This window comes from Cyanistes caeruleus, chromosome 1 (genome assembly GCF_971803275.1).
Source record: "Cyanistes caeruleus chromosome 1, bCyaCae1.hap1.1, whole genome shotgun sequence".
NCBI classification, from domain to species: domain Eukaryota; kingdom Metazoa; phylum Chordata; class Aves; order Passeriformes; family Paridae; genus Cyanistes; species Cyanistes caeruleus.
In genome coordinates, this window is record NC_141701.1 from 5,034,240 (window position 1) to 5,059,985 (window position 25,746).

Genomic DNA, 25,746 nt, shown 5'->3' on the forward strand with positions numbered 1-25,746 from the left:
TTATTGTAAACAATGACTGACAGTCAGTTATAAACCCTGGGGTTTTAAAATTAATTCCATTTAAAATGGGAATGGTTGTTACTTAGGGAGATCAATGTATGTTTTCTTATCAAAAGAAAAGTTGTATCATTTGTCACTGGCTTATTTGTATGTAAAATATTTTCCATAGATTGGTGATGCTATAAATGAACTTTAAATTTTTTTAAAATTCTGTTCCTAAATATGGTCTTTCCTTCCAGAATTACTAGAACATGCTTTTTTCAAAAATTAATAATTTCTTCTGTGACAGATATCAGTCTGGGAAATGTCATCTTGCAATCCAGCAGTTAAGACAGGTATTGTGCCAAACAGTCACTCTTTTTTTTCTTTAGAAAAACCTAATTTTAAGTGTTTAAGCAGCTGTTCTTATATTACCATATACTTGTTAATATAACATATAAAGACCATGCATAAAAGAATGCTGTTACAGAGCTTTCAAACCTCTCTTTCAGAACAAACCTTTTCAAGAACTGAGGCCTTTTTTGGGTGAAATGGCCCAGTAAGACATAATTAGGTTTCACTGTGCTCCAAAACAGCAGTTGTCAGTGACAGAAAGCATTGGAAATAAAGCAAGTGACATGGCCCAGAATGAGTGTGTGAACAGAGGCAGAAGAGAGCTGGAACTCTCTTTCCTCAGATGCACAGAAATGCTGGTGGAAGTGCTCAGTACCATGAAAATATACCTGAGAAACAGCAGCACTTTCACATGGGAAAACTGTGCTTAAATAAAACAATTTAATTTATTATTTAGCTGACTGTGCAGTTCTACAGTCTTGTAGAAACAGTGATAAATGCTTTTGCTTAGTAAGTGCTAAATCCAGAGAAATCATTTTTAAATCAGTACAAGAATGTTGCTCTAGGATGTTCAAGGCATTAATTGCAATTTTCAGGGTCTCTGTTTTTTTGGGAACTTCTGAAATCAATTGCAGAGGATCCTGTAGAGCTAGAGAGAAGCGTGGGATGAGTGTTTATTATTTTGTAAAACCTCCCCTTACATTTCAGCTGTCTTCTGATGCTTGTTAGCTTGTTATTGTCAAACTGCTACTACTGTACCATAATGGACTTGTAGCTTCAGTGTTAGCCAGTGCTGATAGCCAGGGTGACCAAATTAGTCCACTGAACATTTCCAGAAAATTGTCAGTGTATTTTATGCCCTTTTCTTTCTTAAATGCAGGTCTAATAGGCACAATAGTATGTCTAATCTTAGAGGAAGTTACATTCCTAGTCATGTTGAATTTGTTGTCAGGTTGGTTTAAATATAGCATTAAAAAGTTAGATGTTGATACAGAAACTGCATGTTTTGCTCCTGCCATCTCAGCAGAAAGGCCAGATGTGCCTCAGATAATTCTCTTCTGGCTCTCGTTTTCGGGGATTTTTCCCTATCCAGCCTCTTTTCATCCTCTGGTAAGGTTATAAAGCATAAACCAGAAATTATTGGTGGTTGTGCAAAATGTTACCCAGCTCCTCACAGGGAGGAAAACAGCAACCCCTTTGCCAGCTCCTTTGTTCATCTTTTTGCTAGAGCTGCTTGGCTTTACTTTAAAACTAAACTTGACCCATAATTTTGTCCTTTATTTGTTTATAGTTATGAGTAAATCTTTACTTTCCAGCAATTTGAGAAGCTTGGAATACAGACAAATCCAAAATCACTCCAGTGGAAACTCTAGTGGTGACAATGGTTTCAGGAACAGTTCACTTGAAGTGAAAGCTGATCTGTTAATAGCAGCCCTTAAATATCTGCAAGTATGACCCAAAGGGGAGAGTAAATACTTTGGAACAGTGAGATGCTTCTGTATCACTTGAAATATGAACTGATGAAGAAGGATATTAATTGGCTTGATGAATACTACAAGCTCTATGTTTGCCTTGCCCTTTGGCAGATAATACTTGGTGAAGGAATTCAGTTGACTTTGACGGGGCTTGTCTGTTCTGGGTTGAAAACTGCATTTACTTTTTTAAGGCTTCCACATCAGCATGAAGGAGGTGATTTAAAGTACAGATTATGGCTGTGCTGGAACTCTGTAGGTAACTCCAGTGGAAGTGAGCATCATTAACTTGCTTTTTGCCTCAGCAGGTTTAACTTTATTTTTCCTACTTTCTTCTGAAAGGAAGAGGTATTAATTAGGAAACGGCAGGAATTATCATCACTGATGTAGAATCATGGAATTGTTTAAACTGGAAAATACATGTAAGAGCATCAAGCCCGACCATTAACCCAGCACTGCCAAGCCCATCAGTAACCCATGTCCCCACATGCCACATCCATGTCTTTTAAATCCCTCCAGGGATACACCCAGGGTCTCAGTGCATCATATTGATCAGTACTCTGCCTCTTTCACATCATTTCTACTTTTCCCCAGTACTAAAATTTATGTAAGTACAACCAGACGTTATCTGGTTCTACTAAACTTTACATGTGTACAGTACCAGACATTGTCTGGTTGACAAGGACAATAAGCACAGCTGGTTTTCATAGATATGACTAAAAGTGGATGTGGGAATCCATGAGGTAACTGAGCTGAGGTTTTCACAGCAACAGGAGGAATAAAAGAATACAAACAAAAAAAATTCCAAATTTAATTCAAGATCCAGCAGTATGTGTGTACTACTGATATAATTCCAGCGTGGAACAGGGAGAGGTAGCAGAGAGAGTGCTAGAGACACACAGTCATTTCCCAAGGTCTCACTGAAAGCCACAGGATGACAAGACATAGTCCTAAACTGCGCCAGGGGAAGTTTAAGCTGGACACTAGGAGGAGTTTCTTCACAGGAAGGGTGATTAAACATTGGAATAAGCTGCCCAGGGTGGTGGTGGAGTCACCGTCCCCGGAGGTGTTTAAGTAAAGGCTGGACATGGAATTCCGTGCTCTGGTCCGGTTGACGTGGTGATGTCCAAGGACTTTTCCAACCTGTGTGATTCTGTGACTCTGCGGGCAGAGAGCGGGGCCCCTCAGCTCGGCAGCGCTGCCGATCCCTGTCCCACAGCCGCTTCCCGCCCGCCCGGGCCGGAGGGCGGAGCGCCCCTTCCCCGTGACCCCGCGGCTCCTCCTCCTCCCCTCCCCGCTCCTCAGTGCCGACGAGTAACCTGGATTCCCGGCCCTCCTTCTCCTCCCTCTTTCTTTTCTTTTTTTTTTTTTTTTTTTTTTTTTTCCCTCCTCTCCCCTTTTCTTTTCCTCCCCCTCCCTTTCCTCCTCCTCCTCCCCTTCCCTTCCCCCGACAGCGTCGCCGGGGCTCGGGCTCGCTCCCTCCCCCGTGCCCTCCCCTGGAGCCGCCGCCTCCGCCGCCGCACACGGAGACATGTACCCGGGAGCCCCCTCCGCCGGACCCGGTGAGCTTTCGCCCGGGTTCGCTTCCCTCCTCCGCTCCTCCTAGAGCGGCTTTCCCGGTCCGTGCCCGTGGGGTGCCCCGGGAACGCCTCGCCCCCCCCGGCTCGGGCCTGGCTGGAGCGGCGGCCGCGCTTGCCGGGGGAGGAAGGAGGGTCAGGGCGCCGCCGCCACCTCGGGCAGGGCCGCGTGTCCGGAGGCCCCTCTGAGGGGAGGGTCGCCTTCCCTGCCCCGCTCCCCACTCCGTCTGCCGAGCCCTGAGGCCGGCGTAGCTCCCGCTGCGGACCGGGGTCTCCATTTCCTCCCTCCCGGCTCCATCCCGGGATTCCCGGCTGGCCGCGTGTTCGCCGGCGGCCGCGCTGCGATAGTTGCGCTGTGGAGGTGCGGGTGAAGCGCCCGCATGTCGGGAGGGCTGGGAGAGGTGAGCGGCAGCGCTGGGTGTCCTCAGGCTCGCTCTGCCGTGTGGAGCCAACCTGGGAGCAAAGGAAAGGTGGACGTGCAAAGAAGGGTTAGCAACTCTCTGAGGGACGTTTAATATCACTTCAGGGAAATACAGGTTAATACCGTTCGAGTTTGTGCAGTTCATACGAGACAATGTTTTTTCTTTTTTAGTGTTAGGCTGTTTCTGTGGTGAGAATTCTTATGTAGAAACAACAGTGTTTGGATGACTGGAACCTAGTTTTTTTTCTAGAAAAGTTTCAAAATAAAGGGAACTTTATTTTGTGCTACTGTTCTCAATGGTTTTGCATAAAATGTCTTTCCTTAGAGGGACAATTTGGCAAAGACTGTTGTAGAGAAATACAGGACCTGCAACTGAGATGTCTTTTACTGCTCTTCTCACAGATGCTTCTGTAAAAGCATTCATATCTTGGGATCCAGAGTTAGGTGCTGGTTGTTTTGTTTGTTTGTTTTCTTTTTTTTTTTTTTTTTTTTCCTCTGACTTGGTTCTCTTGAAGGGTCAATAATCAAGAAAGACAATCTGGATGATTGTCTTCCTCTTGAAGTACAGCTCCTCTGTTTTTACTTTCTCAGTGGGCTCTTGCTAGCACAGCAGGCAGACAGGTCTCTACAGCTGTGTCCGACTGATGTTCAAGATCTTGCTTTCATGTGTAACATCACTTGCACATTTCAGTACAAATAACTGTGTAGAGCTATAGATGTAATCCTTTGGTGGTTTCTGGTGTCGGGTTCTCTTGCTCAGGCACAGGTACACTTTGAGTTTACAGGTGCTCATGGTGGCTCACACTGGTCTGTTGCTGTGTTCACCTCCTGGTGATAGATCCTGTTCAAAAGTGTGTTTAAGGAGACAGACAATTGAAAATATTACCAGCATATGGGCTGAGAGTAGTTTCATGTGTGGGAGTCTCTTTATCTTTATTTACTCTCTATCCAATCCTACCACTTTCCCTTTCACTTGGAATGATCTCCCAGCTGGTGGCTGCTGTTTGCCATCAGGGACCCACGTTTGCTGTGAAATAATGTTTTCCCCTTCCTGGAACAAACAACCTCTTTACCTCGGGCTCCTGACACTGCTGTACTTTCACCAAGTTCTAGGTGGCTGTGTGTTGTCACTGGTGTGTGTCTCGGGTTCCTGCTGTTCTGCTGCCTCCAGCCAAGCTCATCTCTTGTCTTGTTTACTTCCGAGTTTATCAGTGTGGCTCAGCCCTTTCTTTCCCCCTGCGTGGCTGCGTTCGTGCAGGGGTAGGAGCTGCGAGTTGTTCTCCACATGGTGAGTGAGGCTCTTCTTCCTTCCTGTGAAATCATCCACGGACAGCCTCAGCAGCACAGTGGCTTCTGGCAGCCCAGGCAGCTTCCCGCTCCACTCCACACACAAGGCAGGGCATCTTGGAGATTTTTGTTCGAGCTGTTCCGTGAAGCAGCCTGGAAGCAGGGACTGTGAGGTCTCCTGCCACACGTTAATCTGAAAACTGCAAAACCACTGTGTGTGAAATCCTGCTCGAAGGAGAGAGCAGAAGTGTGGTTTAGAACCCCTCACCGAGCCAGAGCTGCTGTGAACACAGGAGAGCTGCAGCCTCTCCAGGTCTGTCAGCAGATCCTTGACACCAAGGAAAGGCTCCATTCATCTGTGCTGTATCCGGATCCTGCTGCCGCTGCCCTCTCCGGACGCTGCTGATGCACAGGAGCTGCTTTGCTCATCCAGCTCCCCTTGCCAAACTGGACTCTGCAGCCGAGCTGGTGCTGGCCTCCTGCCAGAGGAACCGCTCAATTTGCCACTGGGTTTGCTATTTTAGTCTTAATTCTTTTTCTGGAAACAGTATCAAGCAAGTTAGGAGGCCATATCTGACTGGTTTAAAAAAATTGCTGCTGAATGTGGAAAGTTTGTTTAAACATGCTGTTATGTCAGAAGTAAGATGGGTTTTTATACATGAAGGAGTTGTCATAAAATTACTTTCCATAATTAAGAAATTGATGATCCCTTTTTGCTTTCTCCCAAATAATGAGTTCTTGACTTGGTGTTGAATTTGCTGTGACATTGTGTCCATGCCCTTTTTTTTAGCTTCAAGAAAGTGTGAAAAGTAAAAAAACTGAAAATCTGAGAGGAAATTCTTTTTTGAGGAAAAAACTTGATGCTGCTATTTTTTGGTGTATGTTTTTTTAGAAGAAGAGAAAAATGTCAAAAGGGTCATAATAAAAGTACTGTAATTAAGTTAAAAGACTTGATTAAAAGCTGCATAAACTTCTGGAACTTGCACTTCTAGGTCTTAATGTATTTATTAATTCTAAACTTTGCACACCACAGATTTCTCTTTTATTCTTTAAAAGGATATTTGAATTTGCTTGATGCTGAAGGCCCTAATTTATTTTTGAAGGAGCAGTTGTCTGAAAGAGTGTGAAGTTGATTATAGCTTTGCATGTGAAATACCAACTTTTTTCCCCTGGCATGAAAACCAACTTTATTAAATTAGTGGAACTAAAGTTATTTTCTTGTCATTTAGTTTTAAATTACCCTTTAAAAATTGTGACTAGACTGTTGAAACTTTTTGGTTTTCAGTGCAGGTACTTGTTTTTACCTTCTGTATATTTTCTTGAAGATTTTGGATGTTGTCAGTTGATTGTCTTTGGGAGTCTTAAATGTGGTGTGGGGAAGGGTGTTCTCATGCTTTAACTGAGGTACTAGAAATGGCAATATCTTCTTATGGTGGAATTTTTATCCACCAGTGTCCTCTTAGCTTGTGTTTCAGTGGCAGCAAGAACTCCCCTGTACCTCCTGTTAAAGGTCTGCCCTTCTCTTCTTAAAAAAGCTTTTTCTGTTCTCTTGGGGGTGGATGTGAACCTGGTCTTACTCTGCTGCTGGTGTCACAGAGTCATCCAGTTTCTTTGGCTTAATTTTAGACTGTAAATTAATGCTGAAACTCCTTGTAAGCAGCCACACAAAGAGGAGGGAATGAGAACTTCATATACAGCCTCAGCTCTCCTAGTTTCTGCTAAAATTGAAATGCATTTGACAAAGTTACAGCCTACAAAACACAGCATGACTTTTTCAAATGTGTTGTTGTCATGACTAATATATTTTCCTAAGGAAAGAAAAATTCTATTTCATTATGTTGCCTCAGATAACTGTGTTGTCTTCAGGTGGCTTAAACATGAGGTGGCTTGATGGAAAGATAATTGGTGGTGTCAGATATGTCACCAAACTTTCTCCTTTCCTTGGAGAACTGAACTATGCTATTTGCTATTGAAAAGCGAAACATCTTATTCAGCAGTGATTCTCTTGCTGACTTTGTGGTTACATGGGATTTTGTGCATTTACTTTTATTTCATCTTGAAGTTTTTCACTTTTGCAAAATGGTTGTGTGCTGGTACGTACTTTGTGGTGCATTGGAATGTACAGAAGCCGTGCAGAGGAATACCCAAACCCTCCTGACTTCCAGGAAAGTTGGTTTTTTTTCCACAATTTGTAGCCATTCCTTCACTATCACCACCAGTCTGCCTCTCTTTCACAGCAGGGTGGAAAAGGCCTATAAATGCTTTAACTCAGTAAAATACCTTAGATGATCACCTGATGTTCTTGTACTCCTTAGAATTGCATAGGAGGCAGAGATTTTTCCATTTCAGAAACCAGCCCTTCTAAACACTTCTGGCTGTTCAGAAATTGCAGGGATCATCTGATGAACACAGTAAACTGCTAAATTGGCTTTGCACACACAGATAGTTTTAACTAATTAGGAACTTTAAATGCCTGATGAAAGTAATGTTCATGTTGGCTAGGCCTGTCCTGACAATAGCTTCACAGAACTTGTAAGGCCTGTCAAAATGTTGGTGGTGTTTTGCTTCCCTTCATGTTTAAGCAAAATACTTGGTCCTGTTTTTAATGATGGAGTTTCTAATACTCAGCCTACCAGAAATTACGGCTAAATCTAAATGAAGAAAGGTCAGCCTCCGGTATCTTATTTTTGGTAAGTTATGAACTTGAGAGGAAAAAAAAAAAAAGCTGGTGGAAAATATTACGTAGTTTTAACTGTAGTGGCTGTGGGATCTGTTCCATGCATTGTCCAATTAATTTGTTTTAGTATCTTGCATCCTTTCTGATGTACTCACAAAGGAGCCCACTAGAATGTAAAATATCTCCTCCTATTGACTAGGGAAGCACAGCCCTTTGAATTCAGTGCAATATAATGTTTGGTTGTTTTTTTTATTCCCCCACATATATTATAATACACAAATTTGAACTTCAGAAATTAATTATACATTTTATACTGCAGAAATTGGGAAGAGACCTGTATAAAATCAACCCCAGGTACATTGAATCTGTGTAGTGTCTCTCATATTTTACACCAGAGCTGTAATTTGTGAGTCTCTTTGGCAGCCGTATCTAAGAAGTTGAAGAAACTTTCTAGTACTGTCTAGGAAGTGGAATTTTTTTTAATCCTCAAGATTGAGGTGATGCCTGTATTTTTATATACTCAGGACTGTTTTCATCAGTGGTGTCTTTTAGTCTGTTTAGTGTTCACCACAGATTAGTGCAATTCATTTTAGCCCTTCTATTTTAATTGTTTTGCTTTTATTGTTCTCTTTTCAGAACAATATTTGGTGCCTTCAAATAAAAAGTTTTTGTGTGAGCATTATTTAATCTGCTTCTGTACTCTCTCTGCATTTCATATTAAGCAGAGTTACTTCTCCTAAATACCCTGCTTTATAGCTGTGCTGCAGCTGTGAAACCATGTGGTGCCTGGTGCCCAGGTTTTCTAGGAAGGAAAGTTTTGTTTGGTGGGTTTTTCTTTGGTTTGTTGTTGTTGTTTTATTTTTTTATTTTTTTTTTTTTACTGTGTGACTTCACGAAACTGGACACAGCCAACGTGGAAGAAAACCATTGATTTAGACTGGAAAGTACTGTGGATCCTGGCACAATCAAGTCAGTCCAAAGCTTGCTTTGAGGTTTTTCTTTTGAGTTGGCTACTCATTGAGCTGTACACAGTGCTACCAAATTTTATTACTATTTGGGTTGTGAAAGGGATTTATTTATTTTTTTAATCACAGGTGTGGTGAGAGTAATTTGTTCTCTCCTATTGTAATTTGTTTGTCCTGTTCTGTTTTTTGTAGTGCTGCTTAGTTGTGTTCTGTTTTCTTGTATGGGAGTTTATTGCCACCTGCTGTGTTGGGGACCAGTTCTCAGCATTACTAAATCTGCAGTCATGCAAGTCTCTGTCTTTGGGAGAAGCATTAAAATATTTAACTTTTCATAGATGCAAAATAACTCCAGTTATGGGCTCTACATCTGCAGTTTTGGGCTCTACAGTTTTTCCCAAGAGCTCTCCTAGCACAACCTGATTGAATTCCCTTTTACAAGCTGCTTTATAATCAGAAGGTGGAGAATATTCTTAATAAAATATGTCTAAGTCTGAAGACTGTGTTTAAACAGTACATGAATTTAACGTCTCATTGTGTCACTTCCAGCCTGTGTTGGGTGTGACAAGAGGAGATGCAGAGCAAAACCAAAGTTTGCTTTTTTTTGAGAAATAAATTAATCTCATCATGTTATTTTGGGAAGCTTGAAGATACACTTCTGAAACTTATTTGTATCAAGTGATATTTATTATTTTGTATATAGTGTAGGAAACAAGTAACTCTTCTGTGGCCACCGAGGAACTGCCTTGGCAGTGTTGGGCTCTGTGGGTGGCTCTGTTTGAGCAGCTGGTGTCAGAGGTTGGAGTATTGCAACCTTTTGTCTCAGCGATGCTTTTTTTTACGTTCCTAGTTTAATCACGAAATTTACGCAAGAGCTTATTAATGTGAGAAAATAATGAAATTTAAATTTTAATTTAGTAGGAGGAAGTGTGTGTGGATGTGCTAATTTAGATTTATTTTAAATAAGCCAATTTTAGAAGAATTCCCAAGAGTGGAGGTTTCACTGGCTTAGCTAGATCAATCAAAAAATTGTTTGAAGTTAAACCTGCCATGTAGATGAATAAAGCTTTAAAACATAATTATTACTGGGGCTTTATTATATACCTTCTGAAACTTGTTTAGCAAGTGTTTGCTATTAAAGGACAGGCGTCTGTTCATAAAGAGGGTGAATTCCTGTCTAAATGTTTCTATGTTCTTGACTTTGATAATGAACTTATTTCATTGTCCTTTCATACAGCTTGTGGTTTGCACTGAATGCTCCCTTTCTACTGGATTTTGTGGGCTTTTTCAATTAATTTCTCTGTTGGTTGTACACTCTTGTCCCATCATACTCCTCTGTCATCTCTGAAATTCTCATGGAGGACAAGACTTTGGAAGAGCAAAGGGTTTCTCTTGTTTGTGGTTTTTAACTGCCAGTGAAACCTAAGGTTTCATATAATTCTACATGTCAACTTCAGCTCTGCTGACTTACATATTTCTGTTGTGATGTCTACTGAGAGACATAGGTTTAAAAAGAAAACCCAAAAAACCACCAACCCTCCAAACCACAAGCAAAACAAAAAGAAGAAATCCAGGTTCATGTAGAAATGACAAAGCAGAAGAATTAATTTCTCGATGAACCAGTGCTTTTTATTTTGTGGAGAACTTCAGTGTTTAATGGGGGAATGCTTAGGAATAACACATAGGGATTCAGAATATTTGCATAAGGGTGTGTTGTTTAAAAAGTCAGAGCTTCTTTCAGAAGGAGGAAACTTCCCACCAGGGCAAGGAAATGAAGCTTTGTTGTCTGGGTCTCGTTATGTGATAAGAATACAGTAGTGGTGGGTTTTTTCCGAATTGTTTGACTTGCAAATTCCCTTTAATGTCAAATTTCAGGGAGGCCTCTCTGTAGTAAACTTCTATGTGACTTTTTTTACCTTTCATAGCTGAGTTTTAGTTAGTATCAAGCAATATGGGAAAATCTGTTGCTTACAAGAAGCAGGTGGAGGGAAAAAACCCTGAGGTGTAATGGAAAAAAAAATTCTGATAAGAGACTTCTGCTGCCAGCCTACACTGTAATATCTCAGTTATTCCACTATTAGGAACCTGCATTTTTCCCTCTTTGCAGTGATGGTGAAAACCACAGCCCTATCTCTGGAAACCGCAGGAGATCCCACTGTTGAAGATGCTGCTACAGCTGCTTTCACTATCTGAAATGATAAAATAAAGCATAGCCTCAGCTCTTAACTGGGAATTTTTCTATTCTGAAACTGAACCACAGTAGTGTTCATGTGTTTTAAGATTAATCCAGTGTGGGTATGGGAAAAGATTTTTTTTTTTCAAAGAAGACATGACTACTGAGTTACAGCTCTAGAGTTGAGTTTTGTGTATTAAAAAGTTTTTAGGAAAGAAGACAATGTAATTTTTATTTTTAGATTTTGCACATAAACACTGCCAGTTAGAGGTGTGTATGAAATGTGCTTGCAAAGGTACAAGTCAAAGCAGAACCATCCTAGCTCCTTTCCTTAGCTAGCTGAGGACAAATCACTTCTGTGTTTCATTAAGTTGTGCACAATGCAAATCCCACAGGGAATGTGGATTTGGGGTCTCTGTGGCACCAGTTCCCAGCTGGTGAGGCACAGCACATGGAAAACCATTCCAGTGGCCATGGAACAGAGCCCAAGCCATTAGAACCCTTTAATTCAGTGGAGCTGGTGTGCATGTGGGCATGGATGGCTCCAAAAATGCAGGAGGGCATGGGGAGTGATGGTAGGGGAAGGGAAAAGTGTTGGGGGAGCAACACTGCTGAGAACTCTGACCCTGATTCAGTGGATTTAATCTATCCAACATCCGCTTGTGGGCTGTAATGCAGAGACCAACTCTGACTATTTCTGAGGAAGAAGAAAAAAAAGTCTCTGAAAGCCTGAGATTTGGAGGTAATGGAGTGTCAGGGTGAGCTGTACAGTTCTCATGGTGCTATGTGATGGCAGCTGGTGTGTGCAGAAGGTGTTGAAGTACCTAATGATGGGGTTGTGGCTTTGTACCCCTTGCTGAGCTCAGCTCTGCACCTGGCAGCAGCTGGATTTACTGTGGCTCCTGGGAACTGAATGGAATTGCTTGTCTGTTTCATGTTCACACCGAGTAGTGATGGAAACCAGTTAAGTTTTTTGGGCAGGTCAATCCTAATGTATGAAGAAGTTATGTTTTAGCAGCCTTATAGTGACTCAAAACAAAATGAAACCAAATAAACACAGAGGGTGGGTTAGGCAATTTCCTACACACCTGTGCAGTTCCAAGTGTCAGGTAGTACAGAAGCAGAGAGAGCCACATTTCTTTCCTAACCTAAATGCAAACAAGGGGTAAGGGAAGCATAATGTGGCATGGTGAATATGTAATTTCTGGTCTTACCTTCTTTAGAGGAGAAGCAGCCTGAAGGGAGCAATATGTTCTACTAGGTGGGTTGGGGTTTTTTTGTTCCCTATTAAAAAATGTATTTATTCACTTTGGGTCTTTTGAAATGACAAAGAGCAGAGATTGTATTGAATGGAGGCATTGCTCTTTATGAATGCAGAAAATACCATTATATTCAAATTGTTAGGAAAGACATCTGGAATTAGTTTGACATCATTTTCTAAGGCATGGAAAAGGGAATGCATCGTGATGGTCAAATGTGATAAATTGTTCTCCATTTCCCCCCTTCATTGAGTAGAAGTTTGTCTGAAGATGGAGTTATTTTGTACTTTGAATTCATATTTAACTTCAAACTGGGCTGCTGACTTGTGGGTAAGCCGTAAGCATCCCTCCATTGTTTGGATGAGGCTCGCTATTTGGATGACTTAATTCAAACTGCAGCTTGTAATTAAAAGCATTTCTCTGTGGCCCTTAAGAAGGGTTGTGGTAGGACTTGGTAAAATTCCACATGCAGGGATTGGTTAAGGCACCTGGTTTGTGAGCAGTGAGGATGGAAATTCTGCACTTTGGGTGCTCTACTGCCACTGCTCACCCCACTTGTAGGTGGTGAGAAGCAGCTTGTTGGTATTCAAAAATTTGGAGGCTGACTTTGAAGGTCAAGGCTGCAAGGAGAATGTGGGAGGAAAGCAAAGTACGAACACTTGGTGTCCTTTGCTAGTTGACATTGTCCAGAAGCAGCTTGTGGGCTGGAAAGAACCATTCCTTAGTTTCTTGCCTGCTGCTTTCTGCTGGAGCCTTGATCTCTTCCTCTTCAGTTCCTTTGTTCTTACATATTCTTCTTTGAAATGTCCTGACTTAAAAGCAGGCTGGATAGATGTCTTGCCTCTCCCTTTGATCTGTGACTGCAGCTCACACCATTGGTGTCTGGCAGTGATTCTGGTCTCAGTGGATCACATCACTTCTGACACCATGAAGAGATTGTGTCTGTATCTTACAGAGGTCAAAAGGCATCAGGGTAACCAAGGGAGCTGCAGATCTGTAACTATTCCAGACAAAATCATCATAGAATGGGTTGGGTTGTGTAGGACCTTTAAATATCCTGTCCAACCTGCCTGCCATGGGCAGAGACATCTTTCAGCAGGTAAAAGGGTTGACTTGAGAGTTAATCTTGCTTGAATACTTTCACAGGAAGTGACAATTAGTCAATAAAATGATGTTTGGAGTAGTCTACTGAACATAATGTGATTACAGTTATGAAGACAGTGCTGTTTATCTAACACTTTTACTCTATGTTAACGTCTTTAGTTTCATACTACAGCACTAAGAAACTGGAAGCAATCTGGCAGGGTATCATCAAACATCTCAGCAGTCATGCAATGGCCTTAAAATATGACCAAATATGAGAACAGCTCCTTCATTTTTGCTCATTGGTATTAAGCTGAGCCTTTTTCTTGTAGCCCACTTTGGCACATGCAATGAGTGTGCTGTGGTTAGAAAGTGTGGTAGTTGCTCACTGAGAGACCAGAACCTTTAGAAGGGGGTTTAGTGAAAAATGATAATTGAAAATCTGATTGCATCATTTCCTCTGCTGCCCTTGTGGATTGTTGGATTGTTGGAGATTAATAGACAAGTCTAACATTTTTTTGTTATGCATTATCTAATCAAGAATGTTATAGCTTGACTGAAGAGATTCTGGTTTCCATGCTCTAAAACATCCTTAATGAGCAGAAGACAGACTTACAGGTTCCATATAGATTCCTCTGCCTCCAAAATATCAAGGGACTATGAGCTGCAGCTTAGGGTTTCCCTTATCTCACAGACAACACTGCCAGCCTCTCTCCTATCATTCCCTAACGGTTCTTAACAGAAAGCCAGAAGTTAAACTTCTTTATAAAACCCAGACTGTCAGAAAACTTGAAGACAGTCCCAAGTTTTTCTTTACCTGGGTTCTAAAAAGAAAAGGCTAAACTCCCTGTATTTTTTTTTTCTTGCTCTGACTATATATGTGTGATTAAAATACATAGAAACTCCATGCAGATCCTGTCATGGATCTGTACTGGATGTTTTCCAGATTCTTTCTGAATTCCTTCTATTACTGGTAGTTAAATAACTATTTGTGGAAATCCTGTTTCCCCTGCTGTGGGGTATCCCCTCTTGAAGCCTCCTTTTCTCCCACTTCAAAGAGCACTTCCAGAAGGGGCCATGACCCTTTTTTAAGCCTGGTGACAGGGCACTGAGGTGGCAGGGGAAGGACATGTGGCACCCCGGGAGAGGTGAAGGGAATTCAGCCTTAGGAGGAGGAGGGGAAAGGGTGATCTTCCAGCTTCTCCTGCTGGCTAAGGGGAACCTTTGGAGCAGATGGAGCTGGACTTGGGGAGGTCCACCAGAACAGGGCAGAAGCTGGAGCACAGGAAACTCCAGTTGAGTAGAAGGCAAGTTTATTTTACTGCAGGGGTGGAACAGATTGTATAAGGTGTTGTGGAAACTCTGTCCTTTAAGATATTCAAAACTTGACAAGTCGGCCTGGTCTCTTCCCACCTCTGTTCTGTGTTCATGATCCTCTGCTCCTCTGCAGCAGCTACTGGAGGCTGTTCCTTTGCCAGTCTTGGTTCTTTTTAACCTGGTCATGGTGAACACATTTGTCATTTAATTTATTTCCTGCAGTTCTGGAGGCAAAATAGCTGCTCAGTAGTTGAAGACAAGTTATTAAATCCCTTTTTTTTGCCCAAGGAATGATGCATCCTTGCTGGATCTGTGTGATGGCATCAGTGACTGACCTGGAGGCAGCAGTGAAATATGCACTGTGGTTGTACCTAAAATACCTTTAGTGATAATCTGGAAGAGCAGCCCCATTATCTGATATTGGAAACCTTAACCCAAAGTGATGCTTTCAAATAAGGATTCTTTCATCTTAGTTTCATTTAGAGATTATATATTTTTAGAAAAATTGTTTTGGAGAGTCTTCCCCTTGGCAAACATAGATTGCGTGAGCCCAATGCTAAAACCTACTGAGAGTTGTGAAAGCATCACCTGATTATTAAATATGAGTTAGGACTTGCCACACAAGGAAACTTATTGATATAATTGCACTGGTGTAATTATGCTCAGACGATCTCCTGTGTCGACAAGCCCTTCCATGCAACTCGTTTGGCCCCTTCTTATTTAATAACTCATTAGGCCTCTGACTGCACATTAAAATTGCATAATTCTTTGCTAAAAAATCTCCAATGTGCAAGTTTAATGCTGACTGGCAGCACTTCCAGCATGCTGAGCAGGCCAGCAGTTAAGCTTTAAAAAATGGTGAAGGACAAAAGAAATGAATGTTCCAAGTCTGAGAAATGGTTACGGAGCACATGGTCCTGAAAAACCATCATTACATAATTGTGTGGATTTTGGAGTAGAAGCTCGTCAAAGTGTGTGGCTCATTCACACCTTTTATAGACCAGGAGTGTCTTGGCCTGCTCACTTCATGAGTCACTTTTATCTCTGATTTTGATCCTCAGTAATGTGCAGGAATAAGAGCAGCCAGCCTTGTGTTTGCAATAGTTTTCAATTTGCAAAAATTATTTTTACTAACTCAGCATTTCTGTGATTATGCAGGTTTCCTCTACTGCCACCTTTCCCTCCCTGTCTTTTGACAGAGTAATTTTGCTTGATTGCTAATTTTATTTCATAAAACTGCCATAAGACTGTTATTTTTCTGATACCTGTCTTTTCCAGATTTTTTTTTGTAGAAATTGCTGCTTTTAAGATTGATAGCTATGAACATTTAGTTTATGTAAATGAGATGAATTATAATGGGAAGTCTGGCTTCTTTCCTGATAAAAGTAAGCCTAAAGACAGCATATGGACACCTCATTATTCCACACCCAGCTCACCTTAATTCACACCTTGAAAATGGGGCTCTTGATGGTCTCAATCATCATATCAAGACTGAAATGTTCTCATTATTCATTTTATCATCTGACAAATGAGTGAGGAGCTTCCAATACTTATCACATGGATGTTCCGGTTTATTAGTCTTTCATCTTTTTTCTAATCCCTTCTTTCCTTGACAGCACTTTAAAAGTAAAATCCAGGAATGCATGTAGATTTTCCAATGCTTTGAAATACTGTCTCCAGAAGCAGCATCTGTGTTCCTGAAGGTGTCTCTGCATGAATTTTGGCAGGTTTCCTTGGGCTGGGCATCACTTCCAGCTCAGATGTCCAGTGCTCTCTGTAGCACACCTCTCCAGGCTGCGAAAGATTCCTAGTAAGAGCCTTGGCACTAAGGAAAATTTTCTCATATTGATACAGTTTCTATTGCATTTAAAAGTGGGTGAGTGGTGGGACTTCTGCAGGAGTGTTTGAACAGGGAGATGTGGCAGCTGAATCATTTTGAATGCAGCAATTGTGCCTCCTGATCAAGGCTGAAGGCTTCTATCATGTTTTGATAGAAGGCGAAGCCTTATTTCTCTGTTCTGTCTGTACCAAACCCAGTATTTTGTGATTCTACCCTTCACAGCTGCTTGCTGTAGTTAGTTCTACACAAGATAGTTTGATTTAGCTTTCTTAATTTGAGGCAGTAGTCCAAAAAGTGAATTCAGCTGAGTGGTTGCAATATTTAGTTTTTCTCCCCTGGAGTTCAGTTCCCATCCCTCGGTGCTGTAGTTGACACATACGTGTCTGTTTTAGGCGGCAGAAATGTAGGTTGAGCGCTTATCGGGTCACTGCTGCTGTTTAATAAACAGTACTTATCTCCTTGAAGCAACACCCTGCCCTAAATAAGTTTTGCCTTGGGAGTTGAGCCAGAAATAGCTTCCCCCTTTTTTTTTTTTTTTTTTTTTTTTTGCCTTTAATTGGATCGTAAAACCCAAATAATTGAAAAAAAAACTATCTAAGATGAAAATAGAGGGTGGCAATGGTCAGGCTTTCTGGGCAGCTTGGTGCTTTTTTATCTCTGTGAGTCATGCAGGTTATAAAACTGCATTCCCATCTTTCCTCAGGAGTCTGTGCTTCTCTCAGCATTGCATCTTATTCTTAAAAATGGGGCTGAATCCTCACTTTTATTTGCTCTTTGTCACTAAAACTCCAGTGGAGGAATGAATGCAGTGGTGGTGTTGAGCAACATGTGGTTTGTTGATCCCTGAACACTTAGAGATACGGGTTTGTTATGCCCCTATGAAGCACTTAACAACCCCATTTTGAAATAGAAGGAGGATGTATTGCTTAATTACAGAATTACTTAATTTGGCAGCATAAATAGCTTGTGGGGATGTGTGTCCCCTTCCATCATGCTTCTCTTTGTACTTCCAATTTTTAAGTTCAATTTTTTTTGTCATTTTGAAAGTTAGTCATAATGTATCAAATATGGCACAGAAAAGAAAGGGCAGTGGAATTAGGATCTGAAAGTAGATACAGAAATGTTAGAAGGCATAAAAAACATTAGGAAGGAGAAGGGAAATCAATATATTGATAATAGTTGTCTAGGTAATAGTGGTAAGGCAATATGGAATGCAGGGTGTGGATAACAAGAAATGGAAATGTTAAAATACAGGAGCCTGGACAGAAAATGAAAATATTTTATAATGCATGGTGTTATGGGAATCATGGAAATGCACAAAAATCACAGACTAAAGTTAATGACTAGGACATAATTTTCAAATGGGAACGTTCCATTATGGAAAGATGGGAATAAAAATGTGTGCAGTGGCGATCTGTAGAAAGGATTCAGCAGCAGAGTGACTGAAAACATATGTGGGAGACAGATTATTTTAAAATTATTGTGGGGGGACTGGAAATGATGGCAAACAGGATTCTGGGGGAGTAGAGGTGGCTGCTTTGTGCACATCTTGATCAGATTTGGAGGTGGATCACAGAAACCTTTGGTGTATTGCAAGTACAAATATTTGTGGGAGTATTTTTTGCTGTAGTGATAATGCTGTCAATAACTTTGTTAGGTGTCCTATCCACAGCAGAGGATTCTTTCCACTGAATGACACAATGTGAATTTAGTGTGAATTTGTGACACCAAACATGGGGATATGGTGACTGCAGGGCCACCTGAGCGAGTTAATCACCATCAGAAAAACATTAAGTCAGCAGAGGGCCTGGAAGTGTTGGGAAAAGATGAAAATCGATGTCTTAGAAATTAGGATGTGTAGGAATTTAGAAAAAATAAAAACCCAAAGGTTGAGCAGAATCAGTGAGCTGGGTGCTTTATCTTGTCTTGAGGGATGGAGGTGGGTAAGGTCAGATGCAGAGCTAGCTGCTCGTGGCAGGACTGGGTTACAGAGAAGAGCTAAGGTGATATTTGGCTCCATTTTTCAGGGCAGCTGGTGACACTGCAAAAGCAATGTGGATGAATAATACTCAAATGAAAATTGCTATATTGCCATTTAAGGCAAGACTGAAATACTGAAACGTGAAGTTTTAGGTTATGGAAATGAAGATCTTCAGCAAGAAACAACTTTAATGTGTTGATTGAGTTAGTGTTGGAGAACCACCGTCTTTAATGGCAATGTTTATAAAAGGGAGGGAAGAAAGGAAATCGGATTTCAGTAGCCAGAATTAAAAGGATGGATGCCTTAGAATGTGTTTGGGAGACAAGATCAGAAACAACATTTTCAAAAAATAGTAACAAAAGTATCATTTTCCCAGTGTCAAATCTGGTGAAGTATTTGGTGCATGGGAAAATTGATGCTGACTGTTAGTAGGGTGCTAAAAATAGGGAGCTACTAATGAGTGGGAGACTGGCCATAAGAAGTGTTGAGGGGTAAAGTGGGGAATTCATGCTACTAATGTTGGGAATAGTCTTATTTCATTAACAAACATTGCATAAAGGTTAGGAATAAGTATGTGAAATTTCATCTTGAGATATAGGAGTCATTGTCAGGAAAAGGAGAATCTGAGCATCATTCAGAAAGGTTTGTAGATACGGATTAGAAAAGTAGGTATATTAAAGACCATATAGCTGGTAATTAGTAAGGAGTTGGGAGATGATCATAGGCAAGTGAAATGGGTGCACATGCCCTGAGTGGTCACTGGATGGCCTTTACAAGGCAGGCAAAAGCAGTTTAGGGCTCATTAATCTGCCTTTTCCCGTTGAGAGATGGAAGCACCAAGTGTGGTTATCACTTAGTCTTCTTCAGGAAAAATGACTGGAAGGATGAGAATGATGAAGCCTGATTGATAAGCAGGGACTAACAGAAGGAGCATAGCCTAGCATTTAGTATTAAATGGGTATTTGGTTTAAATCTAGAAGTACAGCCAGGAGTACTCAATATGAAGGCCACCGAATATAACCTGCCAATGAATGAATAAAAATGGAAGGATGTTTTCTGAGCATTAGAGCATCACAGTTCTGAAACAGCTTTCCAGTACAGAAAGCCAGGGTAGAAAAGTGGTGACTGATTTGTTAATGAAGGGATGTGAATTGTTTCTGTTGCTAGCAGAGAGCTGAATTCGATAATCTTAGAAAGCCACACCTGGATTCTTACATAAGTAATGAGAAACCACATGGCTTTTTTCACATGTGAAGCTTTTGCTGCAAGTTGTTGCTCCAGAGCACAGAACACCTGAGCACTGAGGCTGCAGAAGTTTTGAATACTCTAGTTGGTACCTTACACACTTCTCTGTGCATTTTTAATGGACTTTCCTGGATGGGAACAACAGCAAGCAGCTATTGTGCTTCTGCTTCACGTTGTCTGAGCAACAGCTGATGTTTGAGCTCAAGAATTGAGCACAGCAGCAGTAGAGTATTTGCTCTGTGTGAAGGAAGCAGTAGGATATAGTTCAGTTCTAATACAGGATTTTGCAGACAGCTGCAACATGGAGGAAAGTGGTGGAAACTATTTTATAGGTGTTTGCTCAAATGGATGTGGTTAGATGTGTTTTAAAATGAAAATTATTCCCTGCAAGGAAGATCTTGGTTCTTGCTTTCCTGCTTGGCCTGTGAAATTCCCACTCAGCTGTCTTGTGGTATAGGAAAATGCAACTGATTTTAAGATTTTTTTCCAGTTTGGGCTAGGAAATACAACAAATTGTGAACCAGTATGAGAAAGAAAGAGAAGATAGGATTTGTGGACTCCTGAAAGCAGAGTTTGGGGTTTTTTTTCATTTTTAGGTTGTTTAAAAAGAGTCATGGTTTTAAATGTGATGGCCCAATAGCCTGTAAGTTTGCTGAAATGTCAATTTGAGACAGCTGATGGCTAAGTTGTGCTTTTTCTCTTTTGCAGTGCTCACACCTCCTCCTCCATTGCCACCACCAGTACAGGGATATGCCTTTAAACCTCCTCCTCGACCAGATTTTGGCACTTCTGGGAGAACAATCAAACTGCAAGCCAACTTCTTTGAAATGGACATTCCTAAAATAGATATCTACCATTATGAATTGGATATAAAGCCAGAAAAATGTCCTAGAAGAGTTAACAGGTAACACACTGAGCTTTGCCTTTCCTCGGTTTATTTGCAGTCTTGCTTTTCTTTGAAAAAGCTGGAGCCAGGTGCCCCCACTGATGTCTGGAAAGATGTGCCTGGCTTTAATCAGTGATTGTACTTATCACTTCCATTAACAGGATATGCATATCCTTTGGTTTTTTTTTTCCCCCTCCAAATCTTTACTTGGATTGATGTTGCTAGAATACTGAGATGCTGCTGATTGAAGCCACTGGTGGCAGATGGATAAGCTGTATTAGCTCTATTGGAACTGGGTCAGTATAAGCCAACTTGATAAAAATTATTTATTACTACCTGGTTATATATTGGAGTGTAATTGGCTAAAGTCCTTCAGCAGGGAGTTGGTGTTACCAGCTTGTTTTCCCACCTTTCCCTTCTCACAAGAGGAGGCAAAACCTGTTTTTTTGGGGGAAAGGATTATGGAGTTACTAAAGCAGGTAAGAAATTATCCTTTATCAGTAGATTCTGTATAAGGGAAAACTGCTCCTGAAACAGATAGCAAGATGAAAACATGGATCAGCTGGCCAGGGAAATAAGCAGCCAGGTCTTGCATTTGGCATCTGTACCCTGTTAGAGTGTGGAACTTCATTGACTTGAAAAAGAAGTGGCATTGCCAGAAGTGGAACTTGAGAACAAGACTTGGCACCAACTGGAAACCACAAGTGTCATCATCATAACTGCACCTTGACTGTAGAGAATTGTAATGGCTTGTTTATATATTCAAGAGCAAAGCCTTTCCTTGTTAAAAAAAGGTCACATGGGTGGAATATGCAGTCATGAAAATAAACAGTGTGGAGTCAAAAAAGCCACCTGAAAGCCACGGTTTTCCTAATGTGAATTAATAAACCTGAGGGCATTCTCCATTGTTACACTGAGGAGTTGGTAATGATAGTGTTTTCACAAAGCAGCATCACTGTGCTTTGCTGCTCTGTTTTTTTTTTTTTTCTTCCTGTGGTGATCTATTATAAGTTTAATTTTTCAGCTAGTCAAGAGCTGAGGTTAATATTAAAAGCAAACACCTTTGTTAACTGAATGGAGCTGAACTCTCTTCTTGCCCAAGGGCAACTGCTGATTTTATGGAGATGCTCTTCCTGCATTGGAGCACTGCAAAACACTTGGAGCAGTCACTTTTTTCGTAAGAGGAACCATGAGAGCTTTTCTTTCCTTAACTGCTCTCCCTGCCACCACTCCAGCTCTGCCAGCTGCTGCTGGCTTATCCAGATTGCTTCTGCATCTCCTCTGGGAGCCAAATGCTGCACAGCTTCTGTGTGAGCACCTCCCTTACAGTCCAGTGTGGGGGTGCTTGCCACAAAACCTAAAGCAGTTTTTCTCACTGGAAAGGCAGATTCTATTCAGTAGCAAGTTCTTCCTCCAGTGCCAGCCCCTGACCTTCTCTGCTTGGTCAGGTTAGTCACTCCTCTTTTGTGGTGACAGGAGCAGGTACAGATCTACTCAGATGAAATGCCTTTTGCAATAAGCAGAGATGCCATAGATGCATTCAGCAGTGGTGTGGTGGATGTTTCTCAGTGTGGTAAGAATACAATTTGGATTCACATACTGAAGTGTTTTTTATTTCTTTTGAGTGCTTAGTGCTCTATTCTGTGGATATACCTGTACTCAGATGCACCTCGGTTTCTGTGAGCTGTGACCTTTTGGTCCTATGTCTGTACCTATATTTCTGTGTGTGCACATAAATATATATATATATAATTATGCAGGATCCACATGTAATCCAATTCTGAATGATGTTTTTTTACAGCTGGCTTATAGGTTTCTAGTATTTTGGTTATATAATTCACATATATATAGTAAGTATTGCTTTATATGACATAACCTCTACAAAGAGGAGAGGGAGATTTTGTTTTTTACTCAGATGCTCCCTCATCTGTGTCAGCTTTGTTCTTCAGTTTTACTCCAACTTGTGCTGTGACCCTGCAGACCCCACTGCAGGTTGTATCCCCTGTACGTGCAAGTTCCACACTGAAACATGAGCAGGACTGGAAAATGCAGCTAGGACAAGGTGCTACTGAATTAATACAGTCTGGCTACAATTCTGTACATGTGACAGAAAGTCCAGATCTCTTTGGGTAGTTGGACAGGCAGAGTGGGCAATGTGAGTTTGGTTCTGCTCTGTGGGTGCTCTCAATTTAATTTTTGGCGAACTCTGCAGTTGCCAGCCCAGAGTCCTTGATGAGCTTGCATGAGCTTGGTAGCCCCAAAGGGCTGAAGTTACTGAAGTGGTAAATAACTCTTCTTTTAACTCTGCATGGAGAAAATAACTTATATTCATTAAAATATCTCCACCCACAGCTGAGAAGCACCATTGCTAACTGTTGATGTGGTTTGAAGCTTGAAAACATTAATTAAGTGGAAGTATTCATTTTTTATATAAAGCAGTTGACAATCGGAAGAACTTGCTCAGGAAGAGAGTGGGATTTCCATGCTCAATCTTAAACTCCAGGTTGAAAAATACCTCTTTCCACCCTCTCACCCTCCCAGTTATGTACTTGTTCAGTCAGACCCTGCAGATCTGAGGCAGATATTACTGGGCCAGGTTTGATTCATGCTTTGCAGGAGGTCAGGGTTTCTTTCAGTGGCCACATCTTATTTTAAGATAAACCCTGTGACACAGCAAAGAAATTGCCAGTTAAAAGAGAATTATTTCTTTTCTCGAATGAGTTCAATTTCATCTCAGATTTTGCAGCACCATTATACATACCTGGGTTAATTACCTTGCCAAGTCAGGGTGCATGAACAGTCACCTGCAGCATCTGTGAGCAGGTGGTTGTCAGCAGTGCTGCAGGAGCAGGGCTGTCCTTTCTGTGTGTCACTTTAACCTCTTAATGCCCTTTTGCCCCCGTGGGTTAAGATTGTAGCCTGCTGATGGATTTTGGGTATTACAGGTAGACTGTCTCTCTGGGACATTGGGACCAAAGGACCTTTGGCATCAAAGAGTGTTATTATTCCAGCTGATCTCTCACTGACTGCTGCTTTGAATGACCAGTGTGTAAACACTGTGGTTTGACAAGATCTGTGTGAGTGGTTTCCTCATTCACACAAAAATGGAACCTTATTCCAGCGACTCTTAAATGAATGTGTACTTTTAATATTCACAGTTCCACTGAATGCATGTGCCCAGTTTTGTTAGATGGATCCCAGTTTTGTTGTGTGTATGAAAAAAAATTAATTTAAAAATTATTTTTCTCAGGGAGCTGCAAAATGTTTTGCTATCATTGTTGGCATAAACTGCTGTCCTGTCATTGGGGCTGTAAGCTGGAATAATGATATTTTTGAAAGCTTCTCAGGCTGCTGAGCTTTAGGTCCAGGGTCCTCTGTAGAAAGGACTGTAAGACAGGGGAGCTGAAGCCCCAGGATCTACTGCACACCTCTTGTTTTGAGCTTGAGAGAGTGTGAGCTTTCACTTCACCACTTCCAGTAGGTCACAGAAAAGAGGAAGGAAAGTTTAAATCTGAAAAAAAAACCCCTAAAAATAGCAGTTTTAAGAAAACAGTTGAGTCTGTGAAAAAGTTGCTTTCAGTTCAGATCAGTCAAACAAATCCTGCCTTTAATAGAAAGGAGTGGACAACTCTTTCATTTACCTAATGCTTCTGTTGGTAAATATTAGTGTTAGTACTTGTCTGCCACTTAACATTCAAAGTAAAAAGTTGGATTAACTTAATCTTTTTGCATTTTCAGAGAAATAGTGGAGCATATGGTTCAGCACTTTAAAACCCAGATTTTCGGGGATCGCAAACCAGTGTTTGATGGAAGAAAAAACCTTTATACTGCTATGCCACTTCCCATTGGAAGAGATAAAGTAAGTTTTAAATAGAAAAATTTCTAGAGACTTTAATGTGGGATTTGCAGAGTATTTCTAACAACTAATAGAAACTGATTTTCTGTTTTTGATTTTCCATTTCTGGAGTAGATGTCTCTATTGTTGCCACTCTGTTCAGGTTGTGTTTTGCCAGTAGACAAGTGTGAGCTTGTTGCTATCCCAGTGGTCACTCAATGATAAACCCAGTGGTTTTATATCCCTTCATTCCCCCCTCTCTTTCACTGGTGTGGTTTCTGCTACTTTAGGGAGCTGGATCAGCTCTCCCAGACAGCAGACAGTCTCCAGACTGGCACTAGGGAGAAAGTGAGAGCACAGTTGAGTGTGGGACAGGAGGGAAAATAACTGCTCTGGGCAGCAAGAAGCTGTTGTGTCACCTCACTAATCTCATCAAGGCCCACTCTAAGCTTATTCTCGCTATCAGTAGCTGGAAGAAGCTCCTCCATCTCTCTGTTGCCTATGTTAGAACCTCTCCTCCCTAATTCTTGATGACTGAGAGCCAAATTAATCTTCACTGCACTGGTTAAGACATGCAATCTTTGCCCCCAGGGCAGCTGGAGAGGGCTGTGGTTGTGTTTGCCAGCTCCCGGTGGGGCAGTGACCTCTTTGGGCTCTGCTTGTGGCTGCTCCTGTGCCCATTGACTGCTGGGGTGGAAAGCATTCTGTTGGAACATGCTAACACAGAAGCCCTAGAAAATAATTTAGCCTATGCATCTGTGATCTAACAGGAGATTGAATTTTCTGTGCCTTTTTTTCATTCAGGTGAGTCCCTGAGGGAGGGCACAGTCATTCTGGATGGTACTGCAGTAGTTCCCTTCTGCTGTAGGTGCAGTTACAGGGGAGGACTGTTCTATCTCCTAGGAGTTGATTACAATTTACGTAGGCAAAAATAAAATGTAAGGGGAGGAATAGAAATACAGAGAAATGGGGAAATTTGGAACCATTCAGGCCCTCTGAAATTCAGCTGCTATAGAATAGTTCAGGCTGTTGTTTGCTGTCTCATTGGATGCCTATGCAATGCTTGACATAGTTAATAGTTCTACTTGAATCAAGCTCTTAATCTCATATGTGTAATTTTTATTTCCTCCCAATCTGTTTAAGTGAATGCCATGCAGTAAAGGTCAGTCTCTACTCTGGTGTTAATTACATTTCATTAACTGATAAAGTAATGTCTGGGAAAATGATAAAGGAATCATTAAAACTCTTAGCTTTTTTTTTCTGCTTACTTTCACATTCCAGTTCCAGTTCCATTCCAGTATTCCAGTTCCCACAGATTTAGCAGACAAGACTGCAAAGTATTTGCCAAAGGTGGAAGGATACTTGGTGAGAGTATCTTAGGGTTTTAAACAGCTCTGG

At 41.3% G+C, this 25,746-nt stretch overlaps 2 protein-coding genes across 9 annotated transcripts in view; one reads left to right on the forward strand and one right to left on the reverse strand.

The window, feature by feature from the left end:
- Window positions 1–25,746, forward strand: part of AGO2 (argonaute RISC catalytic component 2) — a 57,663-nt gene that overhangs the window by 5,200 nt on the left and 26,717 nt on the right. For 3 of the 8 annotated variants that reach the window (XM_086877820.1, XM_086877822.1, XM_086877826.1), the window contains 3 exons: window positions 290–335; window positions 20,336–20,531; window positions 24,252–24,372. In XM_086877820.1, the coding sequence (XP_086733946.1) occupies window positions 305–335; window positions 20,336–20,531; window positions 24,252–24,372 (348 nt within the window). In that variant the 5' untranslated portion in view covers window positions 290–304. Of the gene's footprint in view, window positions 1–239; window positions 336–2,991; window positions 3,368–20,335; window positions 20,532–24,251; window positions 24,373–25,746 lie in introns of those variants that run through there. The other 5 variants (XM_086877836.1, XM_086877845.1, XM_086877843.1 and 2 more) reach the window with 3 other exon arrangements.
- On the reverse strand, window positions 320–7,808 carry LOC147655272 (uncharacterized). Its single transcript, XM_086877856.1, has 2 exons — window positions 3,343–7,808; window positions 320–2,966 (listed from the first exon to the last, which is right to left on the reverse strand). Exons 1-2 carry the CDS (start codon window positions 3,946–3,948, stop codon window positions 2,694–2,696), a joined length of 879 nt encoding a protein of 292 aa, XP_086733982.1. The 5' UTR covers window positions 3,949–7,808; the 3' UTR covers window positions 320–2,693.